The sequence below is a fragment of the Saccharomyces cerevisiae genome, chromosome VII, assembly GCF_000146045.2.
Source record: "Saccharomyces cerevisiae S288C chromosome VII, complete sequence".
NCBI lineage: Eukaryota > Fungi > Ascomycota > Saccharomycetes > Saccharomycetales > Saccharomycetaceae > Saccharomyces > Saccharomyces cerevisiae.
Genome location: NC_001139.9, coordinates 1,011,872 through 1,024,813, shown reverse-complemented (window position 1 = coordinate 1,024,813; position 12,942 = coordinate 1,011,872). Strand labels below are relative to the sequence as shown.

At 38.1% G+C, this 12,942-nt stretch overlaps 6 protein-coding genes across 6 annotated transcripts; 4 read left to right on the top strand and 2 right to left on the bottom strand.

Annotated features, from left to right (window-relative positions):
• Positions 1-52: 52 nt before the first annotated feature.
• On the bottom strand, positions 53-2,158 carry YGR266W (uncharacterized protein; the record flags this gene model as incomplete). Its single annotated transcript, NM_001181395.1, has 1 exon — positions 53-2,158. The coding sequence occupies one exon, from the start codon at positions 2,156-2,158 to the stop codon at positions 53-55; it is 2,106 nt and encodes a 701-aa protein (NP_011782.1).
• An 802-nt stretch (positions 2,159-2,960) lies between these two features.
• On the top strand, positions 2,961-5,216 carry MES1 (methionine--tRNA ligase MES1; the record flags this gene model as incomplete). The annotated part of the gene is made up of 1 exon (NM_001181393.3): positions 2,961-5,216. The coding sequence occupies one exon, from the start codon at positions 2,961-2,963 to the stop codon at positions 5,214-5,216; it is 2,256 nt and encodes a 751-aa protein (NP_011780.3).
• A 356-nt stretch (positions 5,217-5,572) lies between these two features.
• Positions 5,573-6,847, top strand: SAY1 (steryl deacetylase; the record flags this gene model as incomplete). Its single annotated transcript, NM_001181392.3, has 1 exon — positions 5,573-6,847. The coding sequence occupies one exon, from the start codon at positions 5,573-5,575 to the stop codon at positions 6,845-6,847; it is 1,275 nt and encodes a 424-aa protein (NP_011779.3).
• A 207-nt stretch (positions 6,848-7,054) lies between these two features.
• On the top strand, positions 7,055-7,840 carry BUD32 (serine/threonine protein kinase BUD32; the record flags this gene model as incomplete). Its single annotated transcript, NM_001181391.1, has 1 exon — positions 7,055-7,840. One exon carries the CDS (start codon positions 7,055-7,057, stop codon positions 7,838-7,840), a length of 786 nt encoding a protein of 261 aa, NP_011778.1.
• Positions 7,841-8,063: 223 nt separating this feature from the next.
• Positions 8,064-10,493, top strand: APL6 (AP-3 complex subunit beta; the record flags this gene model as incomplete). The annotated part of the gene is made up of 1 exon (NM_001181390.3): positions 8,064-10,493. One exon carries the CDS (start codon positions 8,064-8,066, stop codon positions 10,491-10,493), a length of 2,430 nt encoding a protein of 809 aa, NP_011777.3.
• A 231-nt stretch (positions 10,494-10,724) lies between these two features.
• On the bottom strand, positions 10,725-12,329 carry TNA1 (Tna1p; the record flags this gene model as incomplete). Its single annotated transcript, NM_001181389.1, has 1 exon — positions 10,725-12,329. The coding sequence occupies one exon, from the start codon at positions 12,327-12,329 to the stop codon at positions 10,725-10,727; it is 1,605 nt and encodes a 534-aa protein (NP_011776.1).
• Positions 12,330-12,942: the final 613 nt, after the last annotated feature.

The window sequence follows — 12,942 nt, the reverse complement described above, 5'->3', positions numbered from 1 at the left end:
ATAGAAAAGTTTGAACTGCTAAATAAAAATCTGTAATTATCACAAAACTAAACTATGTGATATTCAGATGTTTGATACCCTTGTGAGACAACCGTTCGCAGGTAACTGTTAACTCTGGAATGGGTAAACAGTAGCTCACAGTTTGTGAGTTTGTTTGATTTGCATCTCTTTCAACATGAATGGTGGTAAACAAGCCACCAGAAGTTACTGGATAAGAGTTAATTTGGTCATCGTTTTCCAATTTCTGTAGCTTTTGCTGTTCTGTGATGATACCAGGAATGACTATATCACCAACCTTTACGCCTAATTCTTTACTCAATTGGGGATTATTCAACAGGTTTTCTATAGGTATAATATCTGACCAGTTTCTCTTGTTCATGAAACATGATTCTTTACGTTTATGTACTCCATCCACTTCCTTGGCAAAAATTGGTACGGCATCTTCATCCGTTTCCAAATCGAAATGATGCAAGCGACATCTTTTTTGCAATAGCGTGGCCATTGCATCTGGCGGTGGGGTATTTACTATGGCGCTAGCAATGATATTAAAAATCAGCCTTACGTCTTTCGTTGGTTCTTCAATAATTCTGGTGTTTTCCTTTTCCTTCTCCTCAGACATGATGAGATGGTGTCTATGAATTTTTGCCCTAAATCTCCCAACAGATGCCAAATGTACATCGCCTGATAATATGGTTATTCTGACGCCATATTTAGCACCTATGTCTTGCAATTTCATTATCAAGTAGTTTCTTTCTTTTTTATGATGTCTCGCGCACCAATGATCATTTAAATCATCCAACAGTTCTACATCTCCATTAAATTCGTTAACGAAGCCACTAGCAAATATCCCTTTTTTAGATAAATATTTAATTGGAGCCAGTAGTTTTGAGGTAAAAAGCCATTCTAACCATACTAACCTTGGATATGCAATCGGGATACCGAGCATCAGCAATAAGTGGCCACCTTTTAAATTTTTTATTTCCCTTTCGACACGTTCCCAAATTAAGGAATAACTTCTTTCTGAGAAAATCTCGTGTAATTTCCTCTCAGTTCTACAGTCCAACCCTAACATGGCCATTTTCGGACCCAACCAAGAGAATATTGAGTGAGACCTTTCACCGATATAAGAACTCCCTTTTTCATTACCTAGAATCCATTGTTTGCTCTTGAGATAAGCATACTCATCGCCATCTTGTTTAGAAGCACTGACATGCTGCTGGAAAAGCATATAGTATCGGTAAGCCATTCTTCCCACTGTGAGGAAATTTTCAGTCTTCATGAAGGAATCGTTGTACGATCCATAGCCATCAATAATATCGTGGTCATCCCAGACATTAATGGCAGGAATACAAGCTAGTGACTTGACAAAGCATTTTTGGGTGGTCTTGGATTTTGGGGTAGAACCATACCAGTGACCGTAACCGTACCAGTTTAAATAGTGTTCTAAATAAAACTGCCTAATCTGCTCTTTTGTTTCTTCAGTGGTCTGAGTATTATACTTCTTAATTGGGTCCTTTGTCTCCAGCCAAGCTTTAAGATTTGGCGCATGCAGTTTAATATTATCGGAGTAAATTTGATCTCCGCCGCCGAGAATGGCATGATAATGAACGTATCGATGCTTTTTAAGGACATCATACCATAGAGAACCTTTGAATTTCGATGTATCTACGCTCAGTGAAAATCCGTTGCATGAATAGGAGATAACGTTCGAATTTTGAGTGAAAGAGGGAACGAAGAACCTATAATGTGGTTCCATAGTACCGTCAACAGCATATTTTACCATCTGCTCATAGTTGGACATGGGCAACTTAATCTCATACCTGTAAAACCATATATTATCATCTTTTAAAATGTCCTTATGAAAAAGTTTACCTTCGAAGAATGCCTCGTTAACTTCGATGTCTTCATCCTCAGAGGGCAAAGAGGGCCCTAGCTGATAGGTAATTTTCGGAAAGTTTTCCTCGCCTCTAACTACCACCATAATAGACCCCTCGTAGGTTTTTTCCTTAAAATCCATGTTGATGAGTCTTAATATCGGTCCACATATAATACCAGACTTTGGAATTGGCGAAGTTTCGGAACAGTCATCGCAGCCAGTGACATCGTCTCTATAAAGAGCTTCTGGGTTCCAATCGTCGAACCAGTTTGTAGCATGCATTTTTGTAGCAGTGTTTATTTTCAATTGAGTACTTTGAACCCGGTAGCAACTGTTTTGACCTTCTGTAGGACTTTCCCCTCACTAACTTTGTGGAATTTCTTTTCATTTTTACTAATGGACCCTTCGCTATGTAGCCGTGCCGATAAAAATATATTCCTGGTATTACCCGACGCTGCTATTTCAACTTTTTTCAATAAAAGGACGAAAAAATAACATGTTTAATCTTGAGACCTTCTGGGTTAAGTTTATTGATAGAGATTAAGTACTAGTTTAAAACGTCTCAGGCATAAAACATGAATTATGCTAACTTTTTAGCTACAGCGGACATAGTTGTACAAACTGAGGAAAGGCTTCTTTAACCAGGGATTTTGAAGTAGGAATTGTTGAAGTCAAAAATGGGAACCTATGGAGGGGAATTCAAAAGGCATGAAGTCAAAAGATTAACATAATATAATTCAACTTTGAAAAATATTCTAGTCAAAGCTTTCCCGAGAACGCGTAGCGTGATGATAATGGTGTATCCTATCGATCTGTCGACTTGCTATGATTATCTTTGTTAGCCGCCGAAACGATCATTTATGCATTGCCCGAGTATAGTCACTTCTTCTCAATATCACGAGGCACGAATGATTTCGGAGGCAGAAAAAATTTCTGTACGCAACTTATCGAAAGAGAAAACGAAAAAAAAAAAAAGACGATGACAAATTTTCTTCGATGTCTAATGTTAATGATGATTTGCTTCCTGATATGCATCTTTGTGGAGGAATAAAACTTGAAAAAAAAGCGGAAATTTACAACAAGCATGTCTTTCCTCATTTCCTTTGATAAATCGAAGAAACATCCTGCCCATTTGCAGTTAGCGAACAATTTGAAGATTGCCCTAGCACTTGAATATGCAAGCAAAAATTTAAAGCCTGAAGTTGACAATGATAATGCTGCCATGGAATTGCGCAATACAAAGGAACCTTTCCTTTTGTTTGATGCTAACGCTATTCTAAGATATGTCATGGATGATTTTGAAGGTCAAACTTCCGACAAGTATCAATTTGCATTGGCATCTTTACAAAACCTGTTATATCATAAAGAATTACCTCAACAACATGTCGAGGTTTTGACAAATAAGGCCATTGAAAATTACTTGGTCGAATTAAAAGAACCATTGACTACTACAGATTTGATCCTGTTTGCTAACGTTTATGCTCTAAATTCTTCTTTAGTTCATTCTAAATTCCCAGAATTGCCATCCAAAGTGCATAACGCTGTAGCATTGGCTAAAAAGCATGTTCCACGTGATTCTTCTTCTTTCAAAAACATCGGCGCAGTGAAAATCCAAGCTGACTTAACAGTTAAGCCAAAGGATTCAGAAATTTTGCCTAAGCCAAACGAAAGAAACATCTTGATCACTTCGGCATTACCTTATGTCAACAACGTTCCACACTTGGGTAATATCATCGGTAGTGTTCTTTCAGCAGACATTTTTGCTCGTTACTGTAAGGGACGTAATTATAATGCCTTGTTTATTTGTGGTACTGATGAATATGGTACTGCCACGGAAACTAAAGCTTTGGAGGAAGGTGTGACACCAAGACAATTATGTGACAAATATCACAAAATCCACAGTGACGTTTACAAGTGGTTCCAAATTGGATTTGATTATTTCGGTAGAACTACGACGGACAAGCAAACGGAGATTGCTCAACATATTTTTACAAAGCTAAATTCGAATGGTTATCTAGAAGAACAATCTATGAAGCAATTGTACTGTCCAGTTCATAATTCTTATCTGGCTGATCGTTACGTGGAAGGTGAATGTCCAAAATGTCACTACGATGATGCTCGTGGGGATCAATGTGACAAATGTGGTGCCCTGTTAGATCCATTTGAATTGATCAATCCACGTTGTAAATTAGATGATGCTTCTCCAGAACCAAAATATTCTGATCATATTTTCCTATCGCTGGATAAATTAGAAAGCCAAATTTCTGAATGGGTTGAAAAGGCCTCTGAAGAAGGTAACTGGTCAAAAAATTCAAAAACAATTACGCAATCATGGTTGAAGGATGGTTTGAAGCCACGTTGTATTACAAGAGATTTAGTTTGGGGTACGCCAGTGCCTTTAGAAAAATATAAAGACAAAGTCTTGTACGTTTGGTTTGACGCTACAATCGGCTACGTTTCCATCACTTCCAACTACACCAAAGAATGGAAACAATGGTGGAATAATCCAGAGCATGTTTCATTGTATCAATTCATGGGTAAGGACAATGTTCCTTTCCATACAGTTGTTTTCCCTGGTTCTCAATTGGGTACGGAAGAGAACTGGACTATGTTGCACCATTTGAATACTACAGAATACTTACAATATGAGAACGGTAAATTTTCTAAAAGTAGGGGTGTTGGTGTTTTTGGTAATAACGCTCAAGACTCTGGAATTTCTCCAAGTGTTTGGAGATACTACCTGGCATCTGTTAGACCAGAATCTAGTGATTCTCATTTCTCATGGGATGACTTTGTTGCTAGAAACAACAGTGAATTGTTGGCTAACTTGGGTAACTTTGTTAACAGATTAATTAAGTTTGTTAATGCCAAATATAATGGTGTTGTTCCAAAATTCGACCCCAAGAAGGTTTCCAATTATGATGGTTTAGTTAAAGATATCAACGAAATTTTATCAAATTACGTCAAGGAAATGGAACTTGGACATGAAAGACGTGGTCTAGAAATTGCCATGTCGTTAAGTGCTCGTGGTAACCAGTTTTTGCAAGAAAATAAGTTGGACAATACCTTGTTTTCACAGTCCCCAGAAAAGTCAGATGCTGTTGTCGCAGTTGGTTTGAATATTATTTACGCTGTTAGCTCTATTATCACACCATATATGCCAGAAATAGGTGAGAAAATAAACAAGATGTTAAATGCACCAGCTTTAAAAATTGATGATAGATTCCATTTGGCAATCCTAGAAGGACATAATATAAACAAGGCAGAATACTTGTTCCAACGTATTGATGAAAAGAAAATCGATGAATGGAGAGCCAAATATGGTGGTCAACAAGTGTAAGGTTCATCGGAAGCATTTTTTTTCCTCTCTTTTCCCTTTCAATCTTCACATGATAAAAGTGTATCAATTAATATATAGATTTTACTCTGATATAAAAACAAGTTTAAAAAACAATTCTCCCGCTAACACGTTTATACCCTTTCTTTTAGTTGAGTAATTGTGTAGTGTTAAGCTGAGAATATTCATGATTTGATTTCTGATAAATAACTTCTGCTTTATAATAACAAATGTTTAACGTGTTAGCGCCATAATTATATAGAATTGAGGGAAAAAGAAACTGAAAACCAAAAATACCCTGCGTCGCTTGAAATGAGAACAGCACAAATCAATTTTAAAGGAAAAGGTTTCAAAGAAGAATGGCAGCCAACTCTGGTCTCGACTCAAAAGTTGAATATTATCGGCTTCAAGAGAATGAAATTATTAGCGCTGTATCAAGTGAGGATGCAGATCAAAATGATGCGGGCTTTCGATTGAGTACCATCCATTTGCATTTGTTCCATGGATTGAAATTTGCCGCTCTATTGTTCACAGTGGTGCCTGTATTTATAATCCTCGACAGTATGAAGATCATTTTTCAACGCAAACGTAGGTTTTGCCTTGACCATGTCAACAGAAGTTTTTTAAGACAAAGTTCTTGGATCCTCGATGAACGCATCTGTCAATACGTGCTCAATCCTTTATTTGTTTGTTTATATCCTTCTACATTTTCTAGTCCAACATATGTCAAATGCAACATTCCTATAGAAGATCAGAAATCTCCAGAAAACAATATTTTCCAAGACCATCAATTAAACGCACCCAAAATAGTTAGCACAAAGTTTTATCAATATGTTATGCCGGAAGGATTTGACCCCACGACAGATCCAGTTTTAGTATTCTATCATGGGGGTGGTTATGCTCTTAAATTGACGCCTACGTCGTTTTCTTTCTTGAATAATATGCGAAATGCCTTTCCTAAAATGGCCATTCTTGTACCAGATTATACCGTTACAGCTACCGATGACCAGTCGAAAAAGTACCCTCTGCAAATTTTACAAAATGTGGCCATTTTTGATTACGTTGTTAAGACTATGGGGTGCAAAAATGTAGTGATTATGGGGGATTCTGCTGGTGGCAATGCTGTTTTGAACATTGTTTTATATTTAAGAAAGTGTCACAGAGAAATATACCCGAAAAAAGTCATAGCCATAAGTCCCTGGGCCAATGCCACTTTCTTCCACGAGGGAGAAAAGGAATATATGCAAGGAACACAAGAATGGGATGGTCTATGTTTGAAGAGTCATTCGATGTTTGGGCGAATGTTTGTAGGAAACAACCCAAACGTCGATTTTACCAGCGACCCTTTTGTTAATATTGAAAAGAATTTCGAAACTAAAATGTGGCAAGATATTCTGAAAAAGTGCTCTGTGATGATTACTTATGGTAGTGATGAGTTGTTGAGCTTTCAAAACAAGATCTTGGCAAAGAAAATGAGTGACGCTAGCGAGGGATGTAACCACTTTACCGCCAAAAATGTGCTGGTTGAACACCAAGGTTATCATACGGGCCCAATATTAAACTACTCTCGTAATATGGATCGCTGGACCAACATACCATCTATCGCTCGCATTCTTGAGTTTATGCAATCCTGAATTTGTCATAATGACAATTACATAACCCCTTTTATATACATAAATATTTGGGTCAGCACAAATTTATTTTGATTTTCCATTATTTTAGCAGCAACAAGGTTGAAAAAATCGCCGGCGCATCACCAACTTGAAGGACAAAGATAACCTTACTTGAAATCAAATAAGTGATGAATACGACAGCGGAAAAGGTTATACGCTTTGCTCATTATGACGCAAGAATTCATTGATAAAGTATCTTCCTACCTGACTCCTGATGTGGACATTGCACCTATTTCTCAAGGTGCAGAAGCCATTGTTTTCACAACGACTACTCACCCATATCTCCCAAGAGCAAAGGATTCTCATCAAAAGTATATTATCAAATATAGGCCACCAAAGCGTTATAGACATCCACAAATAGACCAGGCACTAACAAAACATCGTACGTTGAATGAGTCGCGTTTATTGGCCAAATTATACTTGATTCCAGGGCTATGTGTCCCTCAACTGATAGCGTGTGATCCATACAATGGATTCATTTGGTTAGAGTTCCTTGGAGAAGATCTTCCCGGAGGGCACGGTTTTAGTAACCTAAAGAACTTCCTTTGGATGCATGACCAAGATCCATATAGTGATCTTGTAGCAACTACACTACGGAAAGTGGGGCGCCAAATTGGGTTGTTGCACTGGAATGACTACTGTCATGGTGATTTGACAAGTTCTAACATTGTTCTCGTGCGAGATGGTGCGAGATGGACGCCTCATTTGATTGATTTCGGTCTGGGCTCAGTTTCAAACCTGGTCGAAGATAAAGGCGTCGATTTATACGTCTTAGAGAGAGCTATTTTAAGTACACATTCGAAGCATGCGGAAAAATACAATGCTTGGATCATGGAGGGGTTCGAAGAGGTCTATCGTGAACAAGGTGCGAAAGGTGCCAAGAAACTGAAAGAAGTTACCAAAAGATTCGAAGAGGTCAGGTTGCGTGGTCGTAAGAGAAGTATGCTAGGATAATATAAATGCTAGCGTACTGCCTGTATATCGCTGCACATAATATGTATCTATAATTTATATTAACGTACATAACTTTTAGGTATGTTACCATCAAAGCGTGTCCGAGTTATTGAGATTTTGACAAATTCAGACAAATCATTTTTGAAGAACCATATATATAAATATATAAAGAAAAGAAAGGTAAACCAAAGACAGCAAACAATCGAAAAGTGGACAACCAGCAATGGTAGATTCAATTCACCGTATTGCATCGGCGTTGGATACGGCCAAAGTAATAACGAGGGAAGCTGCCGCGGTAGCCACCTCTAAGCTGGGTGAATCCTCCTATACTTATTATTCTCAAAACATCAATCCTCAACAGTTAGTCACCTTGTTAAATTCTAGGAACTCTAGAGAAGTTAGAGATGCAATGAAGAGAATAATATCTATAATGGCTTCCGATGATGACTCTATTGACGTTCAATTATACTTTGCTGATGTTGTAAAGAATATCACCACTAATGACACCAAAGTGAAAAGACTTATTCACCTGTATTTACTTAGATTTGCAGAAAATGACCCAAACCTGACCCTGTTATCTATTAATTCTCTTCAAAAATCATTGTCTGATTCGAATTCCGAACTGAGATGCTTTGCTTTGAGTGCCCTTTCTGACATGAAAATGTCATCATTAGCACCTATAATTTTGCATACTGTCAAGAAATTGGTTACAGATCCATCTGCAATGGTTCGTGGTGAAGTCGCCTTGGCCATTATCAAATTATATAGGGCTGGAAAGAATGACTATCATGAAGAATTGTTGGATATTCTGAAAGAATTAATGGCAGATACAGATCCTAAGGTGATATCCTGTGCTGTCCTAGCTTACAAAGAATGTTATGCGGATCACTTGGAGCTATTGCATGGACATTTTCGCAGATATTGTAGAATAATTAAGCAACTAGATTCGTGGTCACAATCATATTTAATTGAGCTGCTAATCAAGTACTGTAAGCAGTATTTACCAAAACCAACTGTGGTCGATAAATCATCAGAAGGTTCCCCAAGGAGTTGTCCTTTACCAGATAAATACAACGAGATTGAATACCCATCTTACGAGGTGGTAAATGACCCTGATTTAGATTTATTTCTACAGAGTTTGAATTGCTTAATTTATAGTTCCAACCCTACAGTGATTTTATCGTGTTGCAATGCGCTATATCAGTTAGCTTCACCATTGCAGATGAAAAATACTAAATTTATTGAAGCATTGGTTAGAACGGTAACCATGACAGAAAACCAAGGTAACAAAGAAATGCTTTTACAAGCAATTCACTTCTTATCGATCTTAGACCAGACACTATTTTTACCCTACACCAAGAAATTTTACGTTTTCCCCAAAGATCCTATTGTGGCATCAATTTGGAAGATCCAAATTTTGTCCACGTTAATAAATGAATCAAACGTTAAAGAAATATTCAAAGAATTGAAATATTATGTTGCCAGTGCTCATTTCCCAGAAAATGTTGTTATTATGGCGGTTAAGTCATTATCTCGATGTGGCCAATTGTCAACGAGTTGGGAATCACATGTAATGAAGTGGTTAATTGATCATATGGAATCCCACAACCTCTCTGCTTCTGTCCTAGATGCATACGTGAATGTTATCAGGATGCTGGTGCAAAAAAATCCTACAAAACATCTTCGCATAATCTTCAAGCTTGCAGATTTATTAACAGTTCAAACGAGTTTGGCTGATAATGCTCGTGCAGGTATTGTTTGGTTATTTGGTGAAATTGCCTCGATTGAATTTAAGATATGTCCGGACGTTTTGAGGAGGCTAATCCAGAATTTTTCAAATGAGGGTCCTGAGACAAGATGTCAGATCTTAGTGTTATCAGCAAAACTGTTGTCATATGACATTGATAATTTTAAGCAAGCGCAAGTTACTGGAAGCGAAGAAAATAACCAAAATCCCCCATACTATGATTTTAGTGGTTCAAGAATCTCTCAAATGTACAATGCGGTCCTTTACTTGGCAAAATATGATGACGAATTTGATATTAGGGATAGAGCCAGGATGATTTCATCCTTGTTTGATTCAGGGAAATATGAAATTGTGTCACTACTATTACAAGCACCTAAACCTACGGCAAGAAGTGACGATTTTATCGTTTCTGCAAGATTGGAAACACATACCCCAGAAATAAAAGAATTTTTTAGAATGCTTCCTTGGAATACTGAAATTACTGAGGTTGGCGAGACAGGTAACGATATTAGAGAAGGCGCAGAATTGAAAGACTATAACAAATACAAAAAAAGTTTTTCATCGCAGTCTTTTATTACCAACAACTCAGCAAGATCTTTCACATCTAGCTCCAACGCAAAATTGACTGGGATCAATGACGGCGATAGCAATAGCATCTCAGGTAAAGGTAACGTAAACACCTTCACATCTCAAAACGGGAAGAAATATCGTTTGCAAAGCCTGGACGAGTTTTTTTCCGACATTCCAGAAAGGAAGAGTAAACCAAGGAAAATTATAAAGGTGGTGGAAGAAAGCAGTGACGAGGATGAAGACGAATCGGAAGAGAGCAGTGACGATGATGAGTATAGTGACTCTTCTTTGGGAACGTCTTCTTCGGGAACGTCTTCTTCGCATCTGGAGCTTTAGAACTCGGAGATAATACTATATAAATATGTATATTTATAGATATAGATATAGGCATGTATATCTTCCCAGTAATATACGTGTTTGGGACGAAAACAAAAGAGAAGTTGGTAAACAAAGTTTCATGTGAATTTGCTTAGTACAAAAATACATACAAATATAAAAGAAAAGTTACAAATTGCAAACACACTCATAACGAGGGGCAAAAAAAGTGGAGGGTGAAGAAAGTCAAGCCTAATACATGTACTTAAACTCAGGGTTTTTGTCGCTTAACCTTTCGTCGTATGGAATAGGCTCTCCCAATTCATTACAGCGATCTATTATTGCTTTCTTTTTATCGTTTTCCCTCTTGTATAGGAAAATTTGCACAACCGTCATAAATATGGAGAAGACTTGAAAGGCCAGACTAATCGACAGCCCTTTGATATATCTTGGCTTGTCTTTGGCAACAAAAATTTGACCAGAGACCAACCCTGAACCAGACCCGAAAAATAGATTAATTCCTAAAGCGGTGGCTCTCTTGAAGTAATTACCAGTGTTACCACTTAACCATAAACAGTTACAGGCAGCATTAACGTAAATACCCATACAAAGAATGTAAACGCCAAAATATCTCACACCATGAACTTGAGAACCAAGGACGATAGCTATGCCTATCGAAGTCGTCAGACAAGCACCCAGGATGAATGGAGATCTCAACTTTATACGATCAGACCAAACGGCACAAATGAAGAACACAATTGCTGTAAGGAAATAGATGGGCACGGTCATTAATTGAGCTCTGACATTAGTGAACCCCATACTGGTAATGATGATCGGCAAGAAGACTGTTAGACCAAAAGTAGTCAAATCGATACCGAATAATGCCACAGCACTAGCCCAAGTCTTGACATCCTTAACTGCTTGCCACACTTGGAACCATTCAAATTTTTCGTCCGGGTCAAAAGTGTTCATAGTCTTGTATCTTTCGGAAATGTACTCTTTTTCCTCCTTATTGAAAAACCACGAATCCTCCAAATTTTTGCTCAACCCGAAGGCATAGAATGGTACGAACCCCAAAGAGATACAACCTTCGACAATGTAAATGTATTGCCAGTCCTTTAGAGAACCGCTGATTTTGGAACAACCATAAGCAATCAGCCCACCAAAAGATGAAGACAAACAGGCTGCACTGAAGACAAAAGCGAACCTCAGAGCATATTGTTCTCTTCTATAGCAGACTGAAAGGTACATGTTAATAGCGGGATAAATCATACCTTCAAAGGCACCCAGTAGTAGTCTGACAACGATCAATTGAGCATAATTCTTAACCCAAGCAGTTCCGAGCGAAATAGCACCGAAACAGGTCAAACAGATACTCATCATTAATGGCGGACCCATAATTTTCAGAAGGTTAGTACCTATGGGGTCGAAAAGAACATACGTCGCGAAAAAAACTGTGACACATGTGTTATATTGCGTTCCTACAAGGTGGATATCCTTGGATAGACCTGCAACTTCTGCGTTACCAATATTCGATTTATCCAGGTTAGAAAGGAAATATAGCATCCCCATAAGAGGAATCAAGTATATATCCATTTTGCGCAAGACACGCTTTTCCATTGGATGGGAAGGGGAGGGGATGCCGTCATCATCCGTGGTAGTAGCCATAATTTCCCGTTCGGTGGCAAGTTCCGACTTCTTGTCATGGCTGCGATTATGCAAGCTAGCGTCATGGCCTTCATCTTCCTGGAACGTGACTTCCGTAGGCTTTTCTTCTGATCCATCATTGGTGGGTGATATGAAAAGCACATCATCCACCAAATGCTTAGGTGACTCCATTGTAAATTTGTTGCTCATCTAGAGGTAATGACAATAGTTCAATGCTCGAAAGTGAAGAAATATTTCTTTTTTTTTTTATATAAGCCTTCTGCGCAGTCGTTTTTTTTTCAGTCGCTGTCTCACGGGGGAAAATAGTTTGAAAAAGGCGAAGAGGGGGAAAACTGTGATGTGAATACGACTTCTAAGACAGTAAATATGGACGTATGCTTATAGCTTGGAGAGTTAGTTAATATAGAGAAATATAAATAGTAGATAAGAAGTACATATGAAACAAAAAAAAAATGGCAATAAAATAACAAAAGGATCTCGAGTAGGAACATACTTCAAAGAAAGGAAAACTCATGGTTTATATATTATCCAGAATTTTTAACGTAATCGGAGATGCGACAGATATTTCAGGGTGTATGGATGAGGTCAAAACAATACTAATCACACACGCCGCGAAGCCTTCGACGGTTCGTAACCTGTCCTCATGTGTGACGCATAGGATTCTACGGTAGATCCCGAGTATGCCCGGCTGTGATTGGTAACTATGATTGCGAGTAATAAGCGATCCGGCGTCCGGTGGTATTTTCTATTTTGTTGGTGCGACCGCTTCTTCGCAGAGAATGGGTGACTTGTAAAAGGAGAG